The sequence below is a fragment of the Cololabis saira genome, chromosome 2, assembly GCF_033807715.1.
Source record: "Cololabis saira isolate AMF1-May2022 chromosome 2, fColSai1.1, whole genome shotgun sequence".
Classification (NCBI taxonomy): Eukaryota; Metazoa; Chordata; class Actinopteri; order Beloniformes; family Belonidae; genus Cololabis; species Cololabis saira.
In genome coordinates, this window is record NC_084588.1 from 18637092 (window position 1) to 18657376 (window position 20285).

Consider the following 20285-nt stretch of genomic DNA (forward strand, 5'->3'; position numbering starts at 1 on the left):
ACTTCAGGAGAAGGTCCACATCTCCCTGATCACCTCATCAACCTTCTAAGATATAGCGCAGGCGGAGTAGGAAACACACCATTCACACTGTGACAAATCATTTGATGTAATACATTTTTTTGAATGTGATTTTATTCTAATGGTATTTTTGGCATGACAGGAACAACACTGTACCAAAAAATTAAAGGTATTTCAGCACCGCTGATTCACCCACTATTTATATCTCCATGTTAATGGTCACAGTGTGTGTGGAGCTGTGAGTCAGCTGTTGGAGGAGGTGACGACAGCGCAGTGTGTGTGTGTGTGTGTGTGTGTGTGTGTGTGTGTGTGTGTGTGTGTGTGTGTGAGTGTGTTTGTGTGTGTGTGTGTGTGTGTGTGTGTGTGTGTGTGTGTGTGTGTGTGTGTGTGTGTGTGTGTGTGTGTGTGTTTGTGTGTGTGTGTGTGTGTGTGTGTGTGTGTGTGTGTGTGTGTGTGTGTGTGTGTTGTGCCCCTTTGTGTACTCACAGCAGGGTGAAGAACTTGAGCAGCTGGTACTCCATCTGGCCCAGCTCCGTCACGGGCTCTGATAAGAGACCTCTGTCTGTCTGCAGACCTCGCTCTGAGTCACGCACACACAATGACACAAAGACATTAACATTACTTGACTGTGCTGCATATTTCACTTCTAATACCACTGCTGCTCGTCCGCCCCATTGTGTGAATCCAAATGCATTTGGACTCATGAATAAATCCTCAAACCTGTCTGTCAGGTAAACAGATGAACTGTCAGAGGGAGCTTGAAAACTGTATATCAAAGCTGAACTCACAGCGATCAGCTGTAACCTATCAACGTTGACATCCTGCTTTCTCAAAGATTAAAACATATTTTCCATGTGTGCATCTTTTGCTGTTTTTCCCACAACTACAGCTCGGTGAGTGACTTGGCCTGAACAGTCTGGTGACACAGATTTTCTGGTGCAGAGGATTCAGTGACATCTAGTGGTGAACTTGAACATTGCAGCGCAATGCTTGCAACCAAACTGTAGGAGAGATTCTGGCAGCCACAAAAATAGAACAAAATAACCGGGAAGACTCGCTTCAAAGTGGCTTTCAGCCTCATTTGTGTGTTCTTGGCTGTTGTGCAACAGGGAGGGTTCAGGTAGAGGCTTGAAACGAGAACTTTCAAGAATGAAGAAAAGGAAGCCTCTCTGTCTAAAGCAGTTCTTTTAAGAACGAAGAAAAGGAAGTCCAAGCCTTTGAGCGTCAGCCCGACCTGAATGCCTGAGACTCAACACCAGCGAGGAGGCGGATCCTCTTTCCTTGTAGTGCTTTTGTTTTTGTTTGTGTCTCCGTCCCGCCCTCTCACCCCCAGCCAACCATTCACGGCAGATAGGCCTCCTCCCCGCGTCTGCTTCTGCTGGAGGTCTGGGGGTTTCTCCAGTTCACAAGGAGCCAGTGCTCCATGTGCAGAAGCTTTAGGTAGTCTTTACCATTTACTGCTCAACCGTTCTCTCTCTGCCCGTTTTCCTGTATCCTCACTGTGACAAAGAGGAGAGTGCTTCCTCTCCACTGTAGATCCAATAGTATACACTAAAACGGCTCCTGTACTGCGGAGGGAGTACCCAGAGTCAGTGGACAAAGGGTCCATCTCCTGTGACCACTAGATGAAACAGAAAGATCTGGAGGAACTGAGCTACAATTGGATTGAACTGGACTGTATTTAACTGAGGTGGGTTTGGGTGGATTCAGAGCAGCAAGGCCGTATGCCGGTTATCACCGTCTAAATGAATACTTCCTTAAGAGCTGATACAATCTTCATACGTACTCGGGTTACTCCAAGAATGAACTTGTAATTAGATCACTGCTCAGCTTCATGTAAGCAGTGAAGATAAGAAACAGAACTTGATGAGCTGTAATCTAAAGTGGAGCATCAGTGATGCTGGTGCGTTGGGTTGGTGCGATGATCCCACATCTCTGCATGAAGCTGACCTCAAACAACTCTCACTGCACTCATTGTTATAATCCACATTTAATCTGCATCCCATCAAAGCCTTTTAATATAATCCACCATGTGATTTAATCTCCATTTGAAGCTTTAACCTCTTGTTGCGTAAGAGAATTGTCCAAAGGCAGGTTACTGATACACAAAATACGAAAAAAAGTAGAAACATATACAACCAGTCAACTCAATGAATGGACATTGTTTCATGTTTTTGTATTTCCAGGTCACAGAAAGGTATTTTTCCCGATTCTGTAACCAACTGCATCACCATGATCATCGTATCCTCACCTTCCAACGGCTGCTCTGACTTGAAGGACGTGTCTGGCGGACCCAACGCGCTGGTGGAGTTCCCCAGGAGGTCGGGAAGGGAGGAGGACACGGACACCACGGAGGGTTTCCTTCGCCACTTTAACACTGATGGGAATTCATCAACCACGGGGAACTCGTCTGGAGGCGGGAACTCATCCTGATGTGCAGGAGAGAAGAGGGGAAAGGGAAGTGTGACTGCAATGGACAAGCTGTCAACGTTAAGGAAGTGTTAAAACTCTCAGTTATGTGAAGTTAATACGATCCATGTTGGAGTTGCTAAGAGAAGGATTTGCCATTAATTTTTGTTTACATTGTTGATGTAAATTATTTCTGTTTGTGGTTTGTCACCCTTTAATAGACAATCAAGTCTATGTTATCAATGCAAACAAGCTCCATAATCAATAAATATAATGAATTGGCAAATGTTTGTTATCTATTGATGGAGTTACTAGTCAGTGAAGCTTATGGTTACGGGGCGTCCAGTTCATCTTCACACTTCAGAGAGCTGCTTATCATCTAGAAGCCTGTACTGAAACTAAACTTAAAAAGGTTATTACAATTACAAAAATAAAAAATAAAACAGCTTGTTTTAAGGAAGAAATTATGACTTTTTTTATCCCTCAATATGACAGGAAGGAACATAACTCATCTCATCTCATCTCATCTCTGGCCTGGCCAGAGACATTCAATCATTTCACTAAGTTTATCTTGTGAAACGGGTCGGGTACCGCCATTCCCACCGGTACCAAACCAATCACAATGTGGCAGCGGTGAAAAAAACTAAAGCTCCGTAAAAGCCTCATCATATTTCAGCAGCGACATAACAAACAACCTCTGTCTTTGTTTAAATATTATCTTTCTGGGTTGGAGCGTGGTCAGTGAAAAGCAGCGAAAACCTAATTATTCATTTAAAAAAAAAGAAAGCTGTTCTGAAGCAGAGCAGCTTGTACCTCACACACGCACACGCACGCACGCGCACGCACGCACGCGCGCGCGCGCGCGCGCACGCACACACACACACACACACACACACACACACACACACACACACACACACACACACACACACACACACACACACACACACACACACACACACACACACACACACACACACACACACACACACACACACACACACACACACACACACACACACACACACACACACACACACACACACACACACACACAAGGTGACTTCAGGAAGCCCTTCGATAGCATCTTGCCGACTCTGGAAATATTTCTCTGCAAGGCTGCGGCTGTGAAAGAATGATCGATGACTCTGCCCGCTGGTCTGAAGTCGACCTTTGCTGTCCTCTCTTCACCCGACACGTTTAAGTTCCATTAACCTGAATATGTTAAATGTGTAAACTCTGCTGCGCCCCCCTGCATCTCTGCAGCAGCAGCGCAGCTACTGTGATGGGAGTAGTTGCCTCATGTCTGCACCTGCGAGGGTGTGGATGTAATTCCATGGCGCGAATCACACCAGACTCACCAATCTGGCTGCTGTTTGACACGTTACTGATGACACCGTGTCCTTCACGTTTCTTAACTGTTGTTATTCATTTTTAATAATAAATACTTTGACTTTTCCCTTTTTGTGTCGCAGCCCAACGAGCCGGGTTGTAACCCTGTGGCTGATAAAAGGCCCTCGATCTGTTCTCACTCACCAGTGATAAAGTCGGCTCCTCCATGAACTGCTTCAAGCTCAGACTCTTCCCGTTGACCTGGACAGAGAAAGCACCTCTGTAACCGACACATACGACACCCAGTGCATGAACAAACAAGATTTAAGCGTGACGTGGGTGCTTGCTGACCTGCAGGTGCGTGCAGATCCTGCGGAGGACATCATACACGCTGTCTCTTGACAGCAGAGACACAAATACATACTGAGGACATAGAAGAGAGAAACAGAAATCCTGTAAATGGGATGACTTTCTCATTATTCACACAGATTTAAAGGGTTTCAGTTAAAAACAGGAACAAGATGAGTGGATATGAAAGGCAAAACATTTTCTGTTTTCAATCTTAACCCAGATCTGCAAACATCCAACGTATCGGGGTTATAAACCTCAGCATCGTCTCTCCATGGATCACACAAGGATCCATAAGATTTGCATCGGTGCCGCATCCATTCACCACATTTAAAGATGCAGATGAATATATGAATGTCTGTGTGCAGCACAACATCAAGATAAAGGGGCAACAAAAAAAAAAAACAAAAAAACAAGAGTTTTCTGGTAAAAAACCCAATCGTTTTAGGAAATCAAAAAGCTTTAATCTGGAACACACAAGCGGATTTTGTTGAATTACGTGTTTGTTCCAGTTTATCCCTTCATACTAAATTATAGAAGGTAGGTCAGTGACAGGTTGCAGATATAATTCTGACCTTCATGCATGCTGCTGTGTTTCAGGAGGTGCTCATAAAGGATCTATCGTGCAAACAGTACCAGTAGTTTTTGACCAGTTCTGTTCATCAAAGGTTTTCCAGGTTGAGTCCAATCCAGAAGTTAAAATAAAATGCACCTCCCCAACACCGCCTGCCAGGAGCTAGTCTCCCCTGATCCCCCTGGTCAAAACTTCACAGCACAAACTAACGTGCTAAAAACAGTTTTGGTGTAAATAAGTCGATGTAACATCCATGGCAACTGCGCGGGGAGTGGATCATTTTGGACCACATTTTAAATTCCTGGGGAGTGGTCTTTTGATTGACGGCAGGCATAGCCTGCAGCCGCCTGTCATCACGTTATTCCAGGAGCTTTCCAGACCTGCTCATTCCTCCCATTTGCAACGTGGCGCTGCGCAGTATGAGCCGAGAGAGACTGTTACTACACGTCTCACATGTCCCTGTGTCTGGGGCTAAAACTGCTCCTTCAGAAGAGAGTCTGTCCTGCTGGCAACATAGTACATACACATAGTATATAGAGGAGTTAAACCGCTGAAGCCTGAGTTAAAACCGATCCGGAAAGTTCCTTCTGCAGTGATGTTAATAAGTGGCCTCAATCCAGCTTATTTTGGATCATTAGGGCTAAGATCACCTGACCTGTTCAAGATCACTTGACCTGTCACGGCAACGCCGAGTTAAGACCTGGCAAATCCCTGGGCATGACTATATTTAGAGAACCATAACTGGTGGAAACCACTATTTTAGGTTTTAGTAGAGGAAAATGAACTGTCTATGCTTATAAACATTAAGGTAAAGTTAAATTTAAAGAAATAGTTGAGTTACAGACATTATTAGTTATGCATAGGGAAAAAAGAAAAGTATTACCAAGTAATCTACAGCAGTTGTTTGTTTTTTCAAATCCAGAAGATATAGAACATAGAAGGAAATATAATTTCAAACATCAGCATGCAAGGACCACTCTTAAGCAGATGTGTACATCGGTTGTGGGAGTAAAACTGTGGAACTCTCTACAGAATGATTTAAAGGAATGCACACATTTACTTAGGTTCAAAAAAATGTATAAAGATAAAATATTTAAGTTGTATGATCATGAATAGACTGGGACTTAAGCAGTATTATTAATATCTGTGGTTGGTTCGATTTAAGTGTATATTTTTGTAAATATTGGTTACATTGACTGTTCTTTTTGTTTTGGTATTTAATAAGGGGCAGGTAAAATAAGACTTGTCTTCGTCCCGCTCCTTTTCGGTCATGGGTGTGTAGATTGACCACCATGCACGAAATAAATAAATAAATAAATAAAAAAAAAAAAGTGAATTTAAATTACTTAACGTGAGTTGAATCATATTAGAATAAACCTAAACTGAGGTGGAAAGGAGGTATTATTTGTTGTTTTGATCATTTGATGATTGGCTGGCAGCAAATATTGATTCGTTTTTGTCTCTGTGGTTGTGCAGTTTGAGAGGATGATTTCTTCTAAATTAACAGTGACTGTGTTTTGTTGTAATGAAGGCCAGATGTGTTTCAGATGCAACAGAAAATGTCCAAATACTCCTGTTTACACACCTATATTTCCTGTGAAAGACCACGTGATAAAAGCTAACCAACAGAGTGGCGATTCATTCAAGATTTGCAAGCGGCCTCGTAAAGCTATTCTGGCGCGTACCCTTCTAATCTGTACACAATTGTGACACAGATTCCTAATTCAGCTAAATGTTTCTTCTGTAGTGGTCTTTGCAAATACTTTTTTCAGTGTGCCTGTAGATCCTGCTAGTCCGTTTAGGTTTGCTTTTAATTCAAAGCTGAACCTTGGACTTTCACTCATCTCTGTCAAGGTTACTGTGAGCCACCTACGATATATAACGCTGCTTTGAAAAAAAAAAAGGCCCTCTGGTGTTGACCCCTGGTACTGCACAGATGACGTGCTGCTGGCGTGCCCTACACGTGACCAGTGTGAGGCTGACACAATAACGCTTTTAAAACACTTGGCTGCAGAGGTCAGTTTGTGCAGCAACAAGTCACATTTCGTGGGGGTGTGTTATCTCTGCTGAGGGCAGACCAATACTGCCTAAAAGAGTGAAAGTCATTCAGAGAATTCCTAAAGCTGTTACAAAGAAACAGGAGACCTGCTCATACTGCAGGATGTTCATACCATGTTGTGCTGCACTAAGGGCTCCTATGAGCTCTCAGATCCATGGAAAGGGCTTACAGGTAGCTGCAGCTGAATAAGCTGTGTGGTTGTGATGTTAGAGACACTTCAATCAAATGTTTTAGAAGCAGGAAGGTTTTTAGATTAGTTGACCCCTTGATGCCTGAAATATGATGTGCCACAGATTATCTCACCTAACTCTGCATGCAATGTTTCTGGGTCGACCCATTCTAACATCACCTTCTAGTGGATCTTCTTGAGAGGAAGATCACCTGAGCAGTTGTAGAAAGGGCTGACAAAGGTGTCAGTATTAATCCAGGTTCTGCAGGAAGTGCAAGCCATTAACTACTCTAGATCTTCACAGCGATGCTGGAAGAGAGGATTTCTTCATTTTCTTAAGAATCATTTGTGTGTCATTTCGTGTTTTGTTTGTGGTTTTTTTGTTGCAGATTTCCAGTGCTTGACGTGTGTCTCCGTGTGTTCCTGCTTCCTGGATTGGCAGTGGATGTCGTCACCCCCCCCACCCCAAAAAAAAAAAAATCACTGGGTTTGTATGTGTATATTTATGTATGTGTACGCATATGTATGCGTATATATATGTATAGATATTAAATATAGTAATAATGCACATATATATACCTTTGGTTTCTACCTTCATGGTATCAATCATTAATATGTGTGCAGACAAGGCATAAAAAAAAAAAAAAAAAAAAAAAAAAAAAAAGAATCATTTGTGTGATAGAGTGTTACCGGATATAACGAGAAAAATCATCAGGTCACCTGCAAATATCCCAATTATGTAAAGTATACGTTAAATATATCGTAGACTTTAATGTTTGATGTTGCTCCGGTTCAGTACGACTGTGCACCAGGAAAACACACGTACTGTTGTCCTCTGAATGACTTCTGCAGAACTTTGAGACATCTACTAGGTTTTTCAAAACTCCCAGTTTAATTAATTTTTTTCCTGTAAATAAAATCTCCCTTATTTGCCAAATCATCCTTGAAAATGAATGACCCCCCCCCCCCCCCCCCTCCCCCTTTTCTCCTAAGCATAGAAATGGTTCATTTACCCAGATATAAATCCATGCTAATGTTGCTTATTGGACATCGTAAAATTAAAATCTGTCACTTCATGAGAAACTGGTGTGAGTTAAGTAGTAAATAATAAATAAATAAATAAATAAAAAATACCCATCACTGACATTTTCTACTTTGCTCTGCTTTTATAGTTTTTTATTTTTTGCACCATCGCAGCTCTCCGGGATCATACATCCACGCTGCGCCACTCAGAACGAGTGTTCCAGTTTGGAGGGAGCGTGATAACGGTGTGTACCTTCTGGCCGGTGTCTGTGGTGATTGCCAAACCGTTGGGCACAAGGCCAGCTGTTTTGTGTTTCTTCACGAGCCTCACAGAAACAACAGGGATCGCCACCTGAGCAGGAAGAAACACACAAAATAGGCATGAAAATAACATTCATAGGGACAGTATGACAATATAAAAACAATATAAAAAGAAAATAAGCTGTAAAAACCATCATGACATGAGAACGTGGTGGCAGGCCTAAGAAAAGCTCCTGGTGAAAGCCAGTTGGGAACATGTAAAGTGTCTCGTTGAGACAGAATGTGAAGAATGCAGTCTGAATAAGAAGCTTATTGTCACCGAGATCTCAGGAGAGGTCTGGTTTCAAGGAAATGAAGGAAAAGGTACAGTGCCCGACATCAAAGAGAAAAATCCCATCGGCGGTTTAAAGTTAAAGGTCGAGTAAGCCAACGAGCTCTCGGGATAATATTTCACAGTAAATATTTGTGAAACGGCATTTACACAAGGGAAGGTTTAAGACGGGGAAACTTGAAGTCAGCTCATAATCCTGACGGACTTCCGGTAAAATAATTTGTCAAGTTGGGATATGAGATGTCAGACTGTGACCGTAATTCACTCGGTTCAAGCTCCTCAGTCAGTTTGACTTTACAAATCTGTCCGTCAGTCGCTCTTACCTTGATGTCCTTGCCGAAGAGGTTGGCATAGAAACACAACCAGTTTCTGGAAATGTACAGGCGGCCTTGTAGAAGGATGTCTCTGAGAAGGGCGCAGGAGTACACTGAGGAAGAAGAGGCAACACAGACCTCAATAACTGCAAACACTGTGCAGAAAGGTGTGTTTTACAGTCCCACCATCCCATTTGCTTCCCTTTACATGCAACAAAATAATCGGCACGTAACTCGACAGCTGACAGATATGGAGATTAACAAGAATCTCTCCATCCTGGAGGAAGGTGTGAATGAGTGAACGAGGAGTGAATTTTGGCTCAGCTGTGGTGTCACCCTTTAGGGAGTGTTGACGCTGCGGTCGGGATTTCCAGGAAACACTTTCTAGAAGTGGATGTTTGAAGTTACACGAGTCACATAAGTACAGGTTACACCACTGTTTGTAGTTTTGCTGTTTTATCAACAATCAACTGCTTATTCAAGTAAACAGTCAGGTACATTACCCCTACATTTGCCCAAAACCCTAATATCAAAAAAGAAAATAATTTTCTGTAATTCGAAAAGACTCCCAAATGTCGTATAAACCTTTTTTACACTTTCACAAGCTGGTTTTTTTCAGACATTTCAATGATCCTGTTCATCACAAAAGTGTAATGGAAACGCTTTCAAAATCTAGTTTCCAGCTGTTTTTGGGCTCATTAATGCGATGTAGTTGTGCTTTAACACATTAATCATTACTGCATTACATAAGGGCTTTGCCTCCAAGTAATCATTTGAATGATCATCTGCTGCATTCATCATCGGACTATTTTCTCAATAGCAGTTGCAATAATTTGTCAAAGACTAAAGATGTTTTTGTCCATCTTCTTCAAAGTTTCTCGCAGGACCAGAGTTACAGTACGCTCACGCAGATAAAAACACATTTCAATGGAAACACCTAGCAGCGCTTCCTTTATCGTAAATTCAGAGCTTTGCTTTTCTTTTGTGACAAAGTGTCATTGAAACACGACTAATGAAGTTAAAAATTAACTCAGTTAGGCTCCATTTTATTTATTTATTTATTTTATTTTTGTGAGGGGGGATATATATATTTGGGGGCGGCAGTAGCTCAGGTGGCAGAGCGGGTCGTCCAATGATCGGAAGGTCGGCGGTTCGAATCCCGCTCTGTCCCAGTTTGCTGTCGTAGTGTCCTTGGGCAAGACACCTTACCCACCTTGCCCCGTGTGAATGCGTTTGAATGTGTATGAATGTTGGTGGTGGTCGGAGGGGCCGTTTGGTGCGATATGGCAGCCACGCTTCCGTCAGTCTGCCCCAGGGCAGCTGTGGCTACAAATTGTAGCTTACCACCACCAGAGAGAATGTGTATGAATGAATAATGATCTATGTAAAGCGCTCTGGGTGCCTTGAAGGGCGCTATATAAATCCAAGTCATCATTATTATTATTATTATTATTATATTGTTTTTCGGCACTACCTTGTTCTCTATAGCTGATACAACATGAATTACTCCTATGTGGGATCAATAAAGTTCTTATTTTTGCCATCTGAGAAAATTAAATATATTATATTTGGTGCCTAACTGTTTCCCAAGTATATTAGTGCGTGTGTGAATGAATAAATGAGACGTAAAAAGTAAATTTCTTTGTAGAAAGGCGCTTTATTAAAATAAGTCCATTTACTTGTATTAGTTTACAGCGCAGTCTTGCCACATCCAATATGGCGGCGACTTTGACGCCATATTGGATGTGGCAGTTGGCTCACTCGCAGACGCACTCGATGGGGCGTCTACGTATATATGTCTATGCTGTGACCTGCCTGTGACGTCATTACAACAGTTTTTCGACTCGTACCCATAAACTTGAATTCGTGTTCACAGTGAAAACTCGTAGTCGTAGAAATTAGAGTTGTATTCACAAGACTTTGCACTCACAGCTTTTAGATTCATACTCACATAAAAACAATCCTAACCCTAATAATGTATCAATCATGTGTGTGACAGCAGAATTTTGGGTACAACTTTTTTATTTACATACAAATGTTTATCATTACGAATACGAATCGTTATAACATGGACACATCCTTTTTACGCACACACAAATAATATTGGAACAATAATACCCCCATACCATTTTTACTTAAACTGGCAGTTGTGACTCTTTTTTTAAGCCAGTATAACACAGTGCACAGTAACCGTACAGATACAGCTTATTCTGCACATTGCTGGTGCATTGCATTGTGGGATATACCCTGTGAGGTAGACTGGTGCAGCACACACTAGAAATATCCCTGAAATAGGACCCATCCAATTCCTCATTTATGTTGCATGCTACAATGGTACGCATTCTACATAATGTGTACCACATTCTCTCATGACTCTCAGTCTCTCGTGACTGCTGTGTTCATGGTACTGTGTCACACATTAGTGATAATCATTGATGGTTATAAGATGGCTCGCAGACGGATGCTGCACATCGTGGTAGAGGCGACAGATATCCACACTGCAGGGTTCAAGACACCCAATTCTGTTTTTCTTTTGTTTTCCTGGCAGTGATTGGATGTGACCGGTGGACTTGTGTTCAGTAATAAATCGCATGGATTTGTATATTTTCAGATCCGCTTCAGGCCTCATCCACATGTTTAATTCAAGGTATAGACAGGATGGGTGCATTTGCATCTGCTGTTTCACATAGTCCCTGTTAGTGCAAGCCAGACGTCTTTGAAAATTACGACTGTGGTGACGGACGTGAACGCAAGGCTTCCCTCTTTCTTCTTCACCTTAAATTATGCCTGATCTTTTGCTGAGAATACTTAAGGAAAAAAAAACACCCTGGATTACATTTTGTGTCGTTTCTTTCACGATTTCAAGACTACAGAGGCAGACTCTGGGTTTTGTTATAGTCATTAACTTTTACTCCACCGGCTGATAACGTAGCAGTAGTGCTGTGTGGAGCTCTGAGGAAAAGCATCAATACACTGACAGAATGAGGCCCACGATCTGCAGCTTCTACTTCACCTACATTCATTGTGTGTTCCTGCCAGTGAAGCTGCATCCAGCTTGCATCCTCCTGAGTTGAACTACCCGACCCTAAACTAGATATTATTGCTATTGATAAACAGCCACAATCTGCTCAGAAATGTACCCTGAAGCAGTCGCACAGATGTTATCGTGACTCATCATATCCATCAGTGACACCACCTCCTTTCTAGTTTCAGGTTAGTAATGTGTAAAACCTTGATTTAGCTCATGGCCATGTTATGAAACCAGGTCATTTTATTGTTTAAGATTACAAGCAGCACCAGCAAACTATATTTACAAGTGTTTTGCCTGCCGAGATAAACAAACCGATGCCTCAACCGCTAATGAGCTTATTAGCATGCTCTTGCTGCTGCGTCCCACATCTCCAGTATTTTATCTTCTGCCTTGTTTTACCAAGCAAACTGGCCACAATCAATTGATCTTAAATTGCACTGAAACTGTGTTAGAGATTTAATTTGCTAATTCTTTTTGTTGGACAAGAATATTTAGGTTTTTTAAATACCTGACATGTTTCGGCGATTCCTTTCGTATTCATCAGACAAAAATAATTAGCAAATTAAATTGTAAAGCCATGGACAAAATGAACTTTATCAAATCATGTGTTAAGAGATTGTTTAAGTTTGGGAAATAAAAAAAGTTGGTTATTTCTGTAAAAGTTCAGGTTTCACTTCGTGGTCGTAGCATCTCAGTGCTGCTAATGTGAGTGAAGAACGAGAGAAATGAAACGTGAAAAAATATATTTGTATACTTAAAAATTTGTTTCTTATTACCGCAATAGGATCGAATATGAATAAACAGATGTAGATAACAGATAGCTGGAAGCATCTTATCAATGAAACATGTCTAGAAAGACAGAATATTCAGTGAGGTAAAAACCTGTAATAATGTGACATAAAATAAACACTGCAGAGGGTTATAAAATAAAAGTCTCTTTTTTCTGTCTAACATTTCTTTTCTGTTTTTCAGGAATATTTGTGACCATTTCTGGGTGTTTGAGGGTGACAAAGGGAACCTGTCTTCACACATTTACCTGATAACATGAAAAATAATCAGGTAAAAAAAACTGAAACATTAAAGGGGACCTATTATGAAAAACACTTTTTTTCTTGCTTTAACATATATAAAGTGGTCTCCCCTCAGCCTGCCAACTCAGAGAAGGAGGAAAGCAACCAAATTCTGCCGCCTGGATGATCCGTCCAGTCTGATGTGGCTTCTACGAGCCGTTCAGATTCTGCTCCCGTCGGTACGTAACGACGGGAGCGATTTACATAGGTTGGCCTGTCATGCATGAAACCACGCCCACAACTAACTCCGCCGGCCGGAGCTTCCGCCATTTTTTCATAGCGGTGTATCGTGTCATTCAGGCAGCCAATCAGCACAGTGCCTCATTATCATAGCCCCGCCCACTCAGAATCCCGCATAAATAATGAGGTTAGAGAATGGGAAGATAAAGACATGGCTCAGAGGCTGAATTTCTAATTTATTTAGCAAAAACAATCAAAAGCTTGTTTTTAAGACATTCAAGGCCTGTTTAAAATAGGTATTATGCCATAATAGGTCCCCATTAACTTCAAGTACTTCAATAATGATTGATCTGTCAACATGCAAACTTCGCCACTAAACAGAACCAACAGTCCACATTTCTCAGAAATGTTTAATGTTGTACTTACATATTAGCAGCTTTTGACGAAGACATAAACAGAGAATAAAAGTAGTTGACAGCAAGTCAAAGAAAGAAGAGCAGGAAACACAGTACCTTTCATGAGAATTTCATCCTTGGGCACGCATGGGAACAGTTTGTGGTATTGCGAGTTGTACTTGCTGACAGTCTGTGCAGAGGGACAGGGCAGAGTCATGAGCAGCTCCTTGGTGGAGCGGCCTGCCTGCACAGCACCAGCCCCACCGGCTCCTCCGCCACCTCCAGCCACTCCGGCCACTCCGGCTCCGCTCGGCGCCACCCTCTCCCTCAGCGGCCGGGAGCTCTGCACCAGGCTCAGCACCGTGGCACCGTACTCACACACACACTCGCGCACATCCAAGGCCTGGAGCAAACCGCTGCAAGACACACACTGTTCCCCTGCCGACGATCAGTACTGGAGGACTTCCACATCTACCTCTAGTCTACCTGCAGCTACGAGCACGGGCGCACACACCTAGCTCTAATGCGTACGCCTACTACACACAAGCACGACAGAGCAGCAAACGCATCAGTTACAGCCGCCGAGCTCTTTCTCAGCAGCAAAGATTCTCTTTCTGTCTCAAATCCACCTACAGTGACTCTACAGTTTGTGGCTCCTCGCTGACTCCCTCCCTCTTCACGTCCTTCCTTCAACACACATACACACACGCTGCCCTTCGTCGCTAGCAGCTGAAAAAAGAAAAGGCTCACACACAGGTACTCCTCACTCGAAGTCCTTCCTTTGCCTGACTCCCTCTCCTCTCTAAATGTCTCGCTTTTGAGAAAATAATCTTAGATTTCCATCCCTTCATGCACAAGATGTCTCTCTCTCTCATTCCCCATCCTCCATCCTCCGATGCCTCTGTTCCAGCAGCATCTTTCCCTGTTTTTCTGCCCTCCTCTGTATCTCATCCATCACTGCTTTAACTCGGATCTGCTAAGTCTGTTGTTCTGTGCCAGATCGGGTTTTGTTTTTTTCTATTTATAGCTCATGCCAGAGAGAGCGCTCCTGCTGTCAGGACTAGAGAGTTTACAGGATTTTACAGTAACAGATAGAGCTCATCCACCACTGAGTTGATGCTCATATAAGACTGCCTGCAGTGCTGACGGAGTTCATTGTGAAATTGTATTATCTGATTAGTTGTGGAGTAATTGTTTTATTTCAATTGGTATTCAAAAAATGTTGGAACACTGCGTTTGGAAAGTTTAGCAAATCTCATAAACCCATTCACAACAGAACATAGGAAACATATTGAATGTTAAACAACTGTTAAACAGTTGTTCCATTTTGCTTCCGGCACATTTCTATTGAACTTTGGCCCAGAGAAAACTGTGACTTTCCGTGGTCATGCTCACATACGCTTCTTCTTTACATGGTAGATTTTTAAGCTGCATTCGTGGATGTTGAAGCACATCTCAGACAATGATTCCCAGAAGTTTTCCTGACTCTGTGTTTCTGTGACAGAGTCATGTCTGTTTTTAACGGAGTGCTGCATGACGGTCTGAGGATGGCATCCAGTTTAGATTTTTGACCTTCTCCCCAGCACACAGAGATTCCTTCAGATTCTTGTGTTCCTTTGATGATTTTACGTCCTGTAGGTGATGAGATATTCAAAGTCTTCACGACTTTATCCTGAGAAATGTTATTCTGAAATTGTTTCATAAATTGTAGAAACAATTTTTCACAGATTATTTAACCTCTGTCCATTTTTTAAATGTACAAGACTCGAGGATTATTTTCTTTTTAAAATAAATTAAAAAAAATACCCAATCATGTTTCTGACCTATTCCCAGCTTCACATAATTAGTTGACAGATGTTCATCCAGATGTTTCTCTGTAGAATCACATCCTTTTTACTGTCTTGCTAAGCGTGTCCAAACCTTTTTGAGATGCGATGCTGCCACCAAATTCAGATTGAGCAAATATGTTTTCAGAAAAGCTTTTTTAATGTTTTGTTGTGAATAAAATGTTTATGGTTTATGAGATTCAAAAGATTAGGCATCTGCATAGTGCCTCAACAACAACTCCTTTGGTAAGAATTTCAGATTCTCAAAGTACATTGTCAGTCTCCAACATGTGTAAACAGGAAATGTGCTTTTTAAAAAAGGTTCAAGTGACCAAAGAGGGTCCAAAACTCACCGAGCCCCTGTAACATTTCTTCACATCTTCATAGGACAGGTCTTCAATCAGCTGAAACCTGTGATGTAAGAAGAACATAAACTTAATTTAAACAATAGCATCCATTCAATTTCAATTCAATTTTATTTATATAGCATCTATTACAATAGACATCCATCAACCACACTATTGTTTCCCCTGGTTTGAACCTCCATCTGGTCGTGATAAGACAGGGGGCTAGCATTCGTGCACATGTACAGTACGCGTGGATGCATGTGCAGCTGAATGGAAATCCCAGCTGGGTCGACACTTCCACGTGACCAATTAATCAACTCCATGTGCCCGGAGTCGAAAGTTGTCACAAAACGCCCAATAAAAGAGAAACAGAGAGCTGTGCGGACACAGTGGTGACCGCGCCAGGAGATTATCAGTCGCCCTTTTGATAGCACATGAGCGCACTCACATCAGCAGCATCAGGCTCGCCTCCGGATGATTAGGCAGAGCAGTGCAGCAGATGTCACAGCGTGATACTTGCTAAGACAGACACAATCAACCAGCTGGATAAAACTCACTCTAATCGGACCTAGATGCCAGGAAAAGAAGATGCTTTGAGAAGGACGGCATGCGCGCAACAAAAAAGACAGAGTGTAAAGGTGTTTTGAAGGAAGGTGACAGAGTGTCCTTTCTTCCAGTGTCACTCTGGGGGTGCCAGGTGATGGAAAGTGAGCACAGTGAGATGTAACACGATGCTGATATGAAAAGGCTGCTGCTGGGAGAGACCGATAAAACGCTCACACTGGCAAACTGCAGCTCCACATGCACAGTGATGAACGATCTCATTCAGTGGAAGCTAGTTCCAGTATTTTGCATAAAAGAATGTTATCAAATGTGAGGCTTGATATCGTTACGGTGTCCAGCTGAGGACGAGGAGACTGTTCTGTTTACCAAACCCACCGACTCATCCTCGTCATCGCAGCCACTTCTCTCAAAATGTCAGGTCAAAAAATACAGTTAAAGAAATTTGAACAATAACCAGATAATGTTGTGATACACTAAACAGCTACACACTTCTCTCACATCACCACAGCTGGAGTCCTTTACTCCAACAATAAGACTTTTATTCTAAAAAAAAAACAACAAAAACCTAGATGTAATTTGTTAATTTCTTCAACCCTTCAGCAAATAAACACAAATACAACAGACGGGCCAGTGAGGCCGGTGGTGGTGATCACTGGTTCCTGGTTTGAACCCTGGCTGGGGCTTTTCTGTGTGAAGTTTCAAGTTTGTGCTTGTGTGGGTTTTGTCCAGGTACAAAATCCATCCATCCCATATTCATATCTGCCACTTCCTATTCAGGGTCAAGGGGTTGACTGGTGTCTATCCCAGCTGTCTTTGGGCAAAAGATGGGGTTCACCCTGGACAGGTTGTCAGAGACATAACAGAGACCAACAACCACACTGTCACTGCTTAGGCCCATTTACATTTGCCAATTAAACCCGAATAGATGTTTTTGGGGTCGGGGAGGAAACAATACAAATTAAAGCTGCAAGCAGCGATGAAAGGGCCCTCGCACGTGCAATTTTCACCAATAAAAGTAAAGAACTCAAAACTAAGTCAGATGACACCACCCATGACTCTTTAGGTAGGAACTATCAAATATGGACCAATCAGATGAAGGGGGGGGCGCATTAACTGCCGAAGTAATGGCATAAATTGCGCCAAAATTACACAATAAATTCAAAATGGCCGACTTCCTGTTCGGTTTCGGCCAAGAGACTTTTCTTTAAGTTGCGACATGATACAGGTCTGTACCGATTTTCGTGCATGTACGTCAAACCGTATTGTGGGACTTGATGTACAAATTTTTCTAGGGGGCGCTGTTGAGCCATTAGGCCACGCCCATTAATGCAAACCATTAAATATCACATTTTTCGCCAGGCCTGGTTTGTGCGCAAAATTTTGTGACTTTTGCGGCACGTTTAGGGGGGCAAAAAGGCCCTCATTTCGTCGGAAAAAAAAAAAAAAAAACAAGGAAAAAAATTCCTACAGATACAATAGGGCCTTCGCGCTGTCAGTGCTCGGGCCCTAATAATTAGTCTAGCTTCTCTGGATTCAACTTTTATTTCCAGGAACCTACACCAAAGAGCGCAGAAGAAACTGGTTCAGGACCCAAACAGATAAACGTACAACCAATCAGAGAGCGACATCCAGTCTACTATTGAGACAGACATCCAAGACGTCGTGACATGGAGTAAGAACACTGGTGACTGTTGTCAGTTTTAGCAAATAGATTTTTTTTTTTTTTTAATAGTTGAATGCACCTGTATGACTCGTTGGACACGTTCTGAACCGGTGGAAATGTCTGTGAACGGAGAGCTATCAGTCACAAGAGAGAGAACTTTTGAGATGAAATGGCATGGCCGGTCATTATGTTAAAATCGTCCTCTCGTAGCAGCAGGACTGTCAGTGTCCTCTTGTGGCTTTGACCTCTTTCCTTTAACAGCTCTTGGCTGCCTCTCTTCCTCTTGTCATAGTGACTACCTCTGACTGCCGGGAATGTCACAGTGATGCCAGCATTGTAATGTCAGGGATATGTTGATTTTTCTGACAGAGTGCACAGTACAATTGTTAAACATGTGAGTTAATGCAAGAACAAAAACTACAATACAAAATCTGACGAGATAGTCCAAGTCATTTATTAACATTATACAAAGAATCCTCTGACTAATAGTGGGTTTTTTGGTTTTCTGGGGCTGTTATCAAGCACTTCTTTGGCTCGCTCTCGTTTGTTGAATCCCATTGCGTCTGTTGTGACTGTACAGTGAGAGTGATCCACAGCTCAGCCTAGAAAAAGATCTAAGCAGGGTTTAAGTGTCAAAGAGCAGCAGGGATTGGCTGCTGTGTGTGAGACACACTTGGCTTGTTGTTTACTGCGTGTCGATGCAGTTGTGACAGCGCTGCCAGCTCTCCTGCATAATATTTGTAGTCACTTCAACTAATTTACATTTAGTGCATCATATATTAGGCTGTCATGACTGACAGTGAAGGCTGTGGACTACTCTACTTGTGCAGATTTCCACTTAAGGTCTGCAAGTAGATGAAAAGCAAAAAATTCCAGTCAGTAAAAAATACCTTCACTGACTCTAACGTGACATATTTTCAGAGAGCTTTGCTGCAATATCTGCGACTCATTCAACTGTGGTGTTGGTGTTTTTACTCACACGACCTGCTCATTTGAGGTCTTCCTCAGCGTTTTAAATGGGATTGAGCTCAGGACTTTGACTCAAACTTTCTGAAACATCCTCCTTCTTCTTTAACAATTCCATGTGTGTTTGGGTTGTTGTCCTACAGTATGACCCAGTTTGGGTCCAGTGAAAACGAGCCACCACAATCCAAGCACAACACAACAGATCTGAACTGTGACACAACCACCACTAAACCACATGAATCTGAGGAACTTCACTTTACTTTTTTTGTGCAACAGCTGACTGCTGTTCTTGAAGTTTCTTTTATTTTTTTGCAGCGGTATTTTGCAGAGTATATTAGCATACATCAAACCATCTGTGGCATTACTGTATGGTCAGGGGCCATACCTCTGCACTGATGGGTCTAGGTGACATAAATATACCACAATTGGCCGAATGTGATGGTGCAACACCAGAACTCACCACTGCAAAAAAAAGGAACATAAAACTTGTAAACATCATTAACCTCACCAAGGCTTGGGTCAAATTACCAAGCCAGAGCAAAGGCCCTCAGTTCCCCAGAGGGCGTGCCCATCCCTTAGTGCCTTGTAAGGGTTTAAAAGTAATTCATGTCAAGTATAAACTACAGTTGTCCACAACAGCCCTTAAAAAACTAATTGGAACAGAGAAATGGAGTGACCATGAAACCCAGGATTTATGGAGTTTACACGAGGAGATACACTGCAAAAACTAATTTCTAAGAAAGTGAAAATTATTCATGAAAATAAAAGGATTGTTTTGGACTATTTTGCTAGTTATAAGAATTATAGTCAAAAATGTTTTTTTCACCCCATTGGCAGAGATACTGTATATTCATTACATCACCATTCCACAGGTGTGCACCAAGGCTCAGCACTTGGACCCTTTCTCTTTGCCATATACACTGCCTCTCTGGGCCAGATTATTCATTCACACAGCTTCTCATATCAGCTTCTCGTGCTATGACGATACACAACTCTACCCTTCATTCCCGCCAGACACCCTGTAATCTCTGCACGAATCTCAGCATGCCTCTCTGACCTATATCTGCATGGATAAAGGATCACCATCCATCTAAGACTAAATGCCTGGTTATCCCTGTCCATCATTCCTTCAGCCTCAATATTGACATATATATTGGTTCTACTACTGTCACTCCCACAAAGTTTACAAAGAACCTGGGTGTCATGTTGGATGTCAAGTCAACCTTCTCTGTCCATGTTGCGTCAGTGTCTCGGTCGTGACACTTTGCTTTCTGCAACATTCAAAGAACAACACTGCCTGACTCAATATGCAGCTCCAGTCCTGGCACAGACCATGGTCATATCCCTCCTTGATTATGGCAATGCTGTCGTAGCCGGCCTTCCAGCTTGCGCAATCAAACCTCTA

General features: G+C 42.3%; 1 protein-coding gene across 3 annotated transcripts in view; it reads right to left on the minus strand.

Annotated features, from left to right (window-relative positions):
• gramd2aa (GRAM domain containing 2Aa) overlaps positions 1-20285 on the minus strand; it is a 44840-nt gene that overhangs the window by 1667 nt on the left and 22888 nt on the right. For 2 of the 3 annotated variants that reach the window (XM_061739411.1, XM_061739421.1), the window contains exons 4-11: positions 15694-15751; positions 13632-13944; positions 8848-8951; positions 8186-8284; positions 4111-4182; positions 3964-4020; positions 2270-2447; positions 505-598 (exon numbers count right to left, since the gene is read on the minus strand). In XM_061739411.1, the coding sequence (XP_061595395.1) occupies positions 505-598; positions 2270-2447; positions 3964-4020; positions 4111-4182; positions 8186-8284; positions 8848-8951; positions 13632-13944; positions 15694-15751 (975 nt within the window). The remainder of the gene's footprint in view (positions 1-504; positions 599-2269; positions 2448-3963; positions 4021-4110; positions 4183-8185; positions 8285-8847; positions 8952-13631; positions 13945-15693; positions 15752-20285) is intronic. The other variant, XM_061739428.1, reaches the window with a different exon arrangement.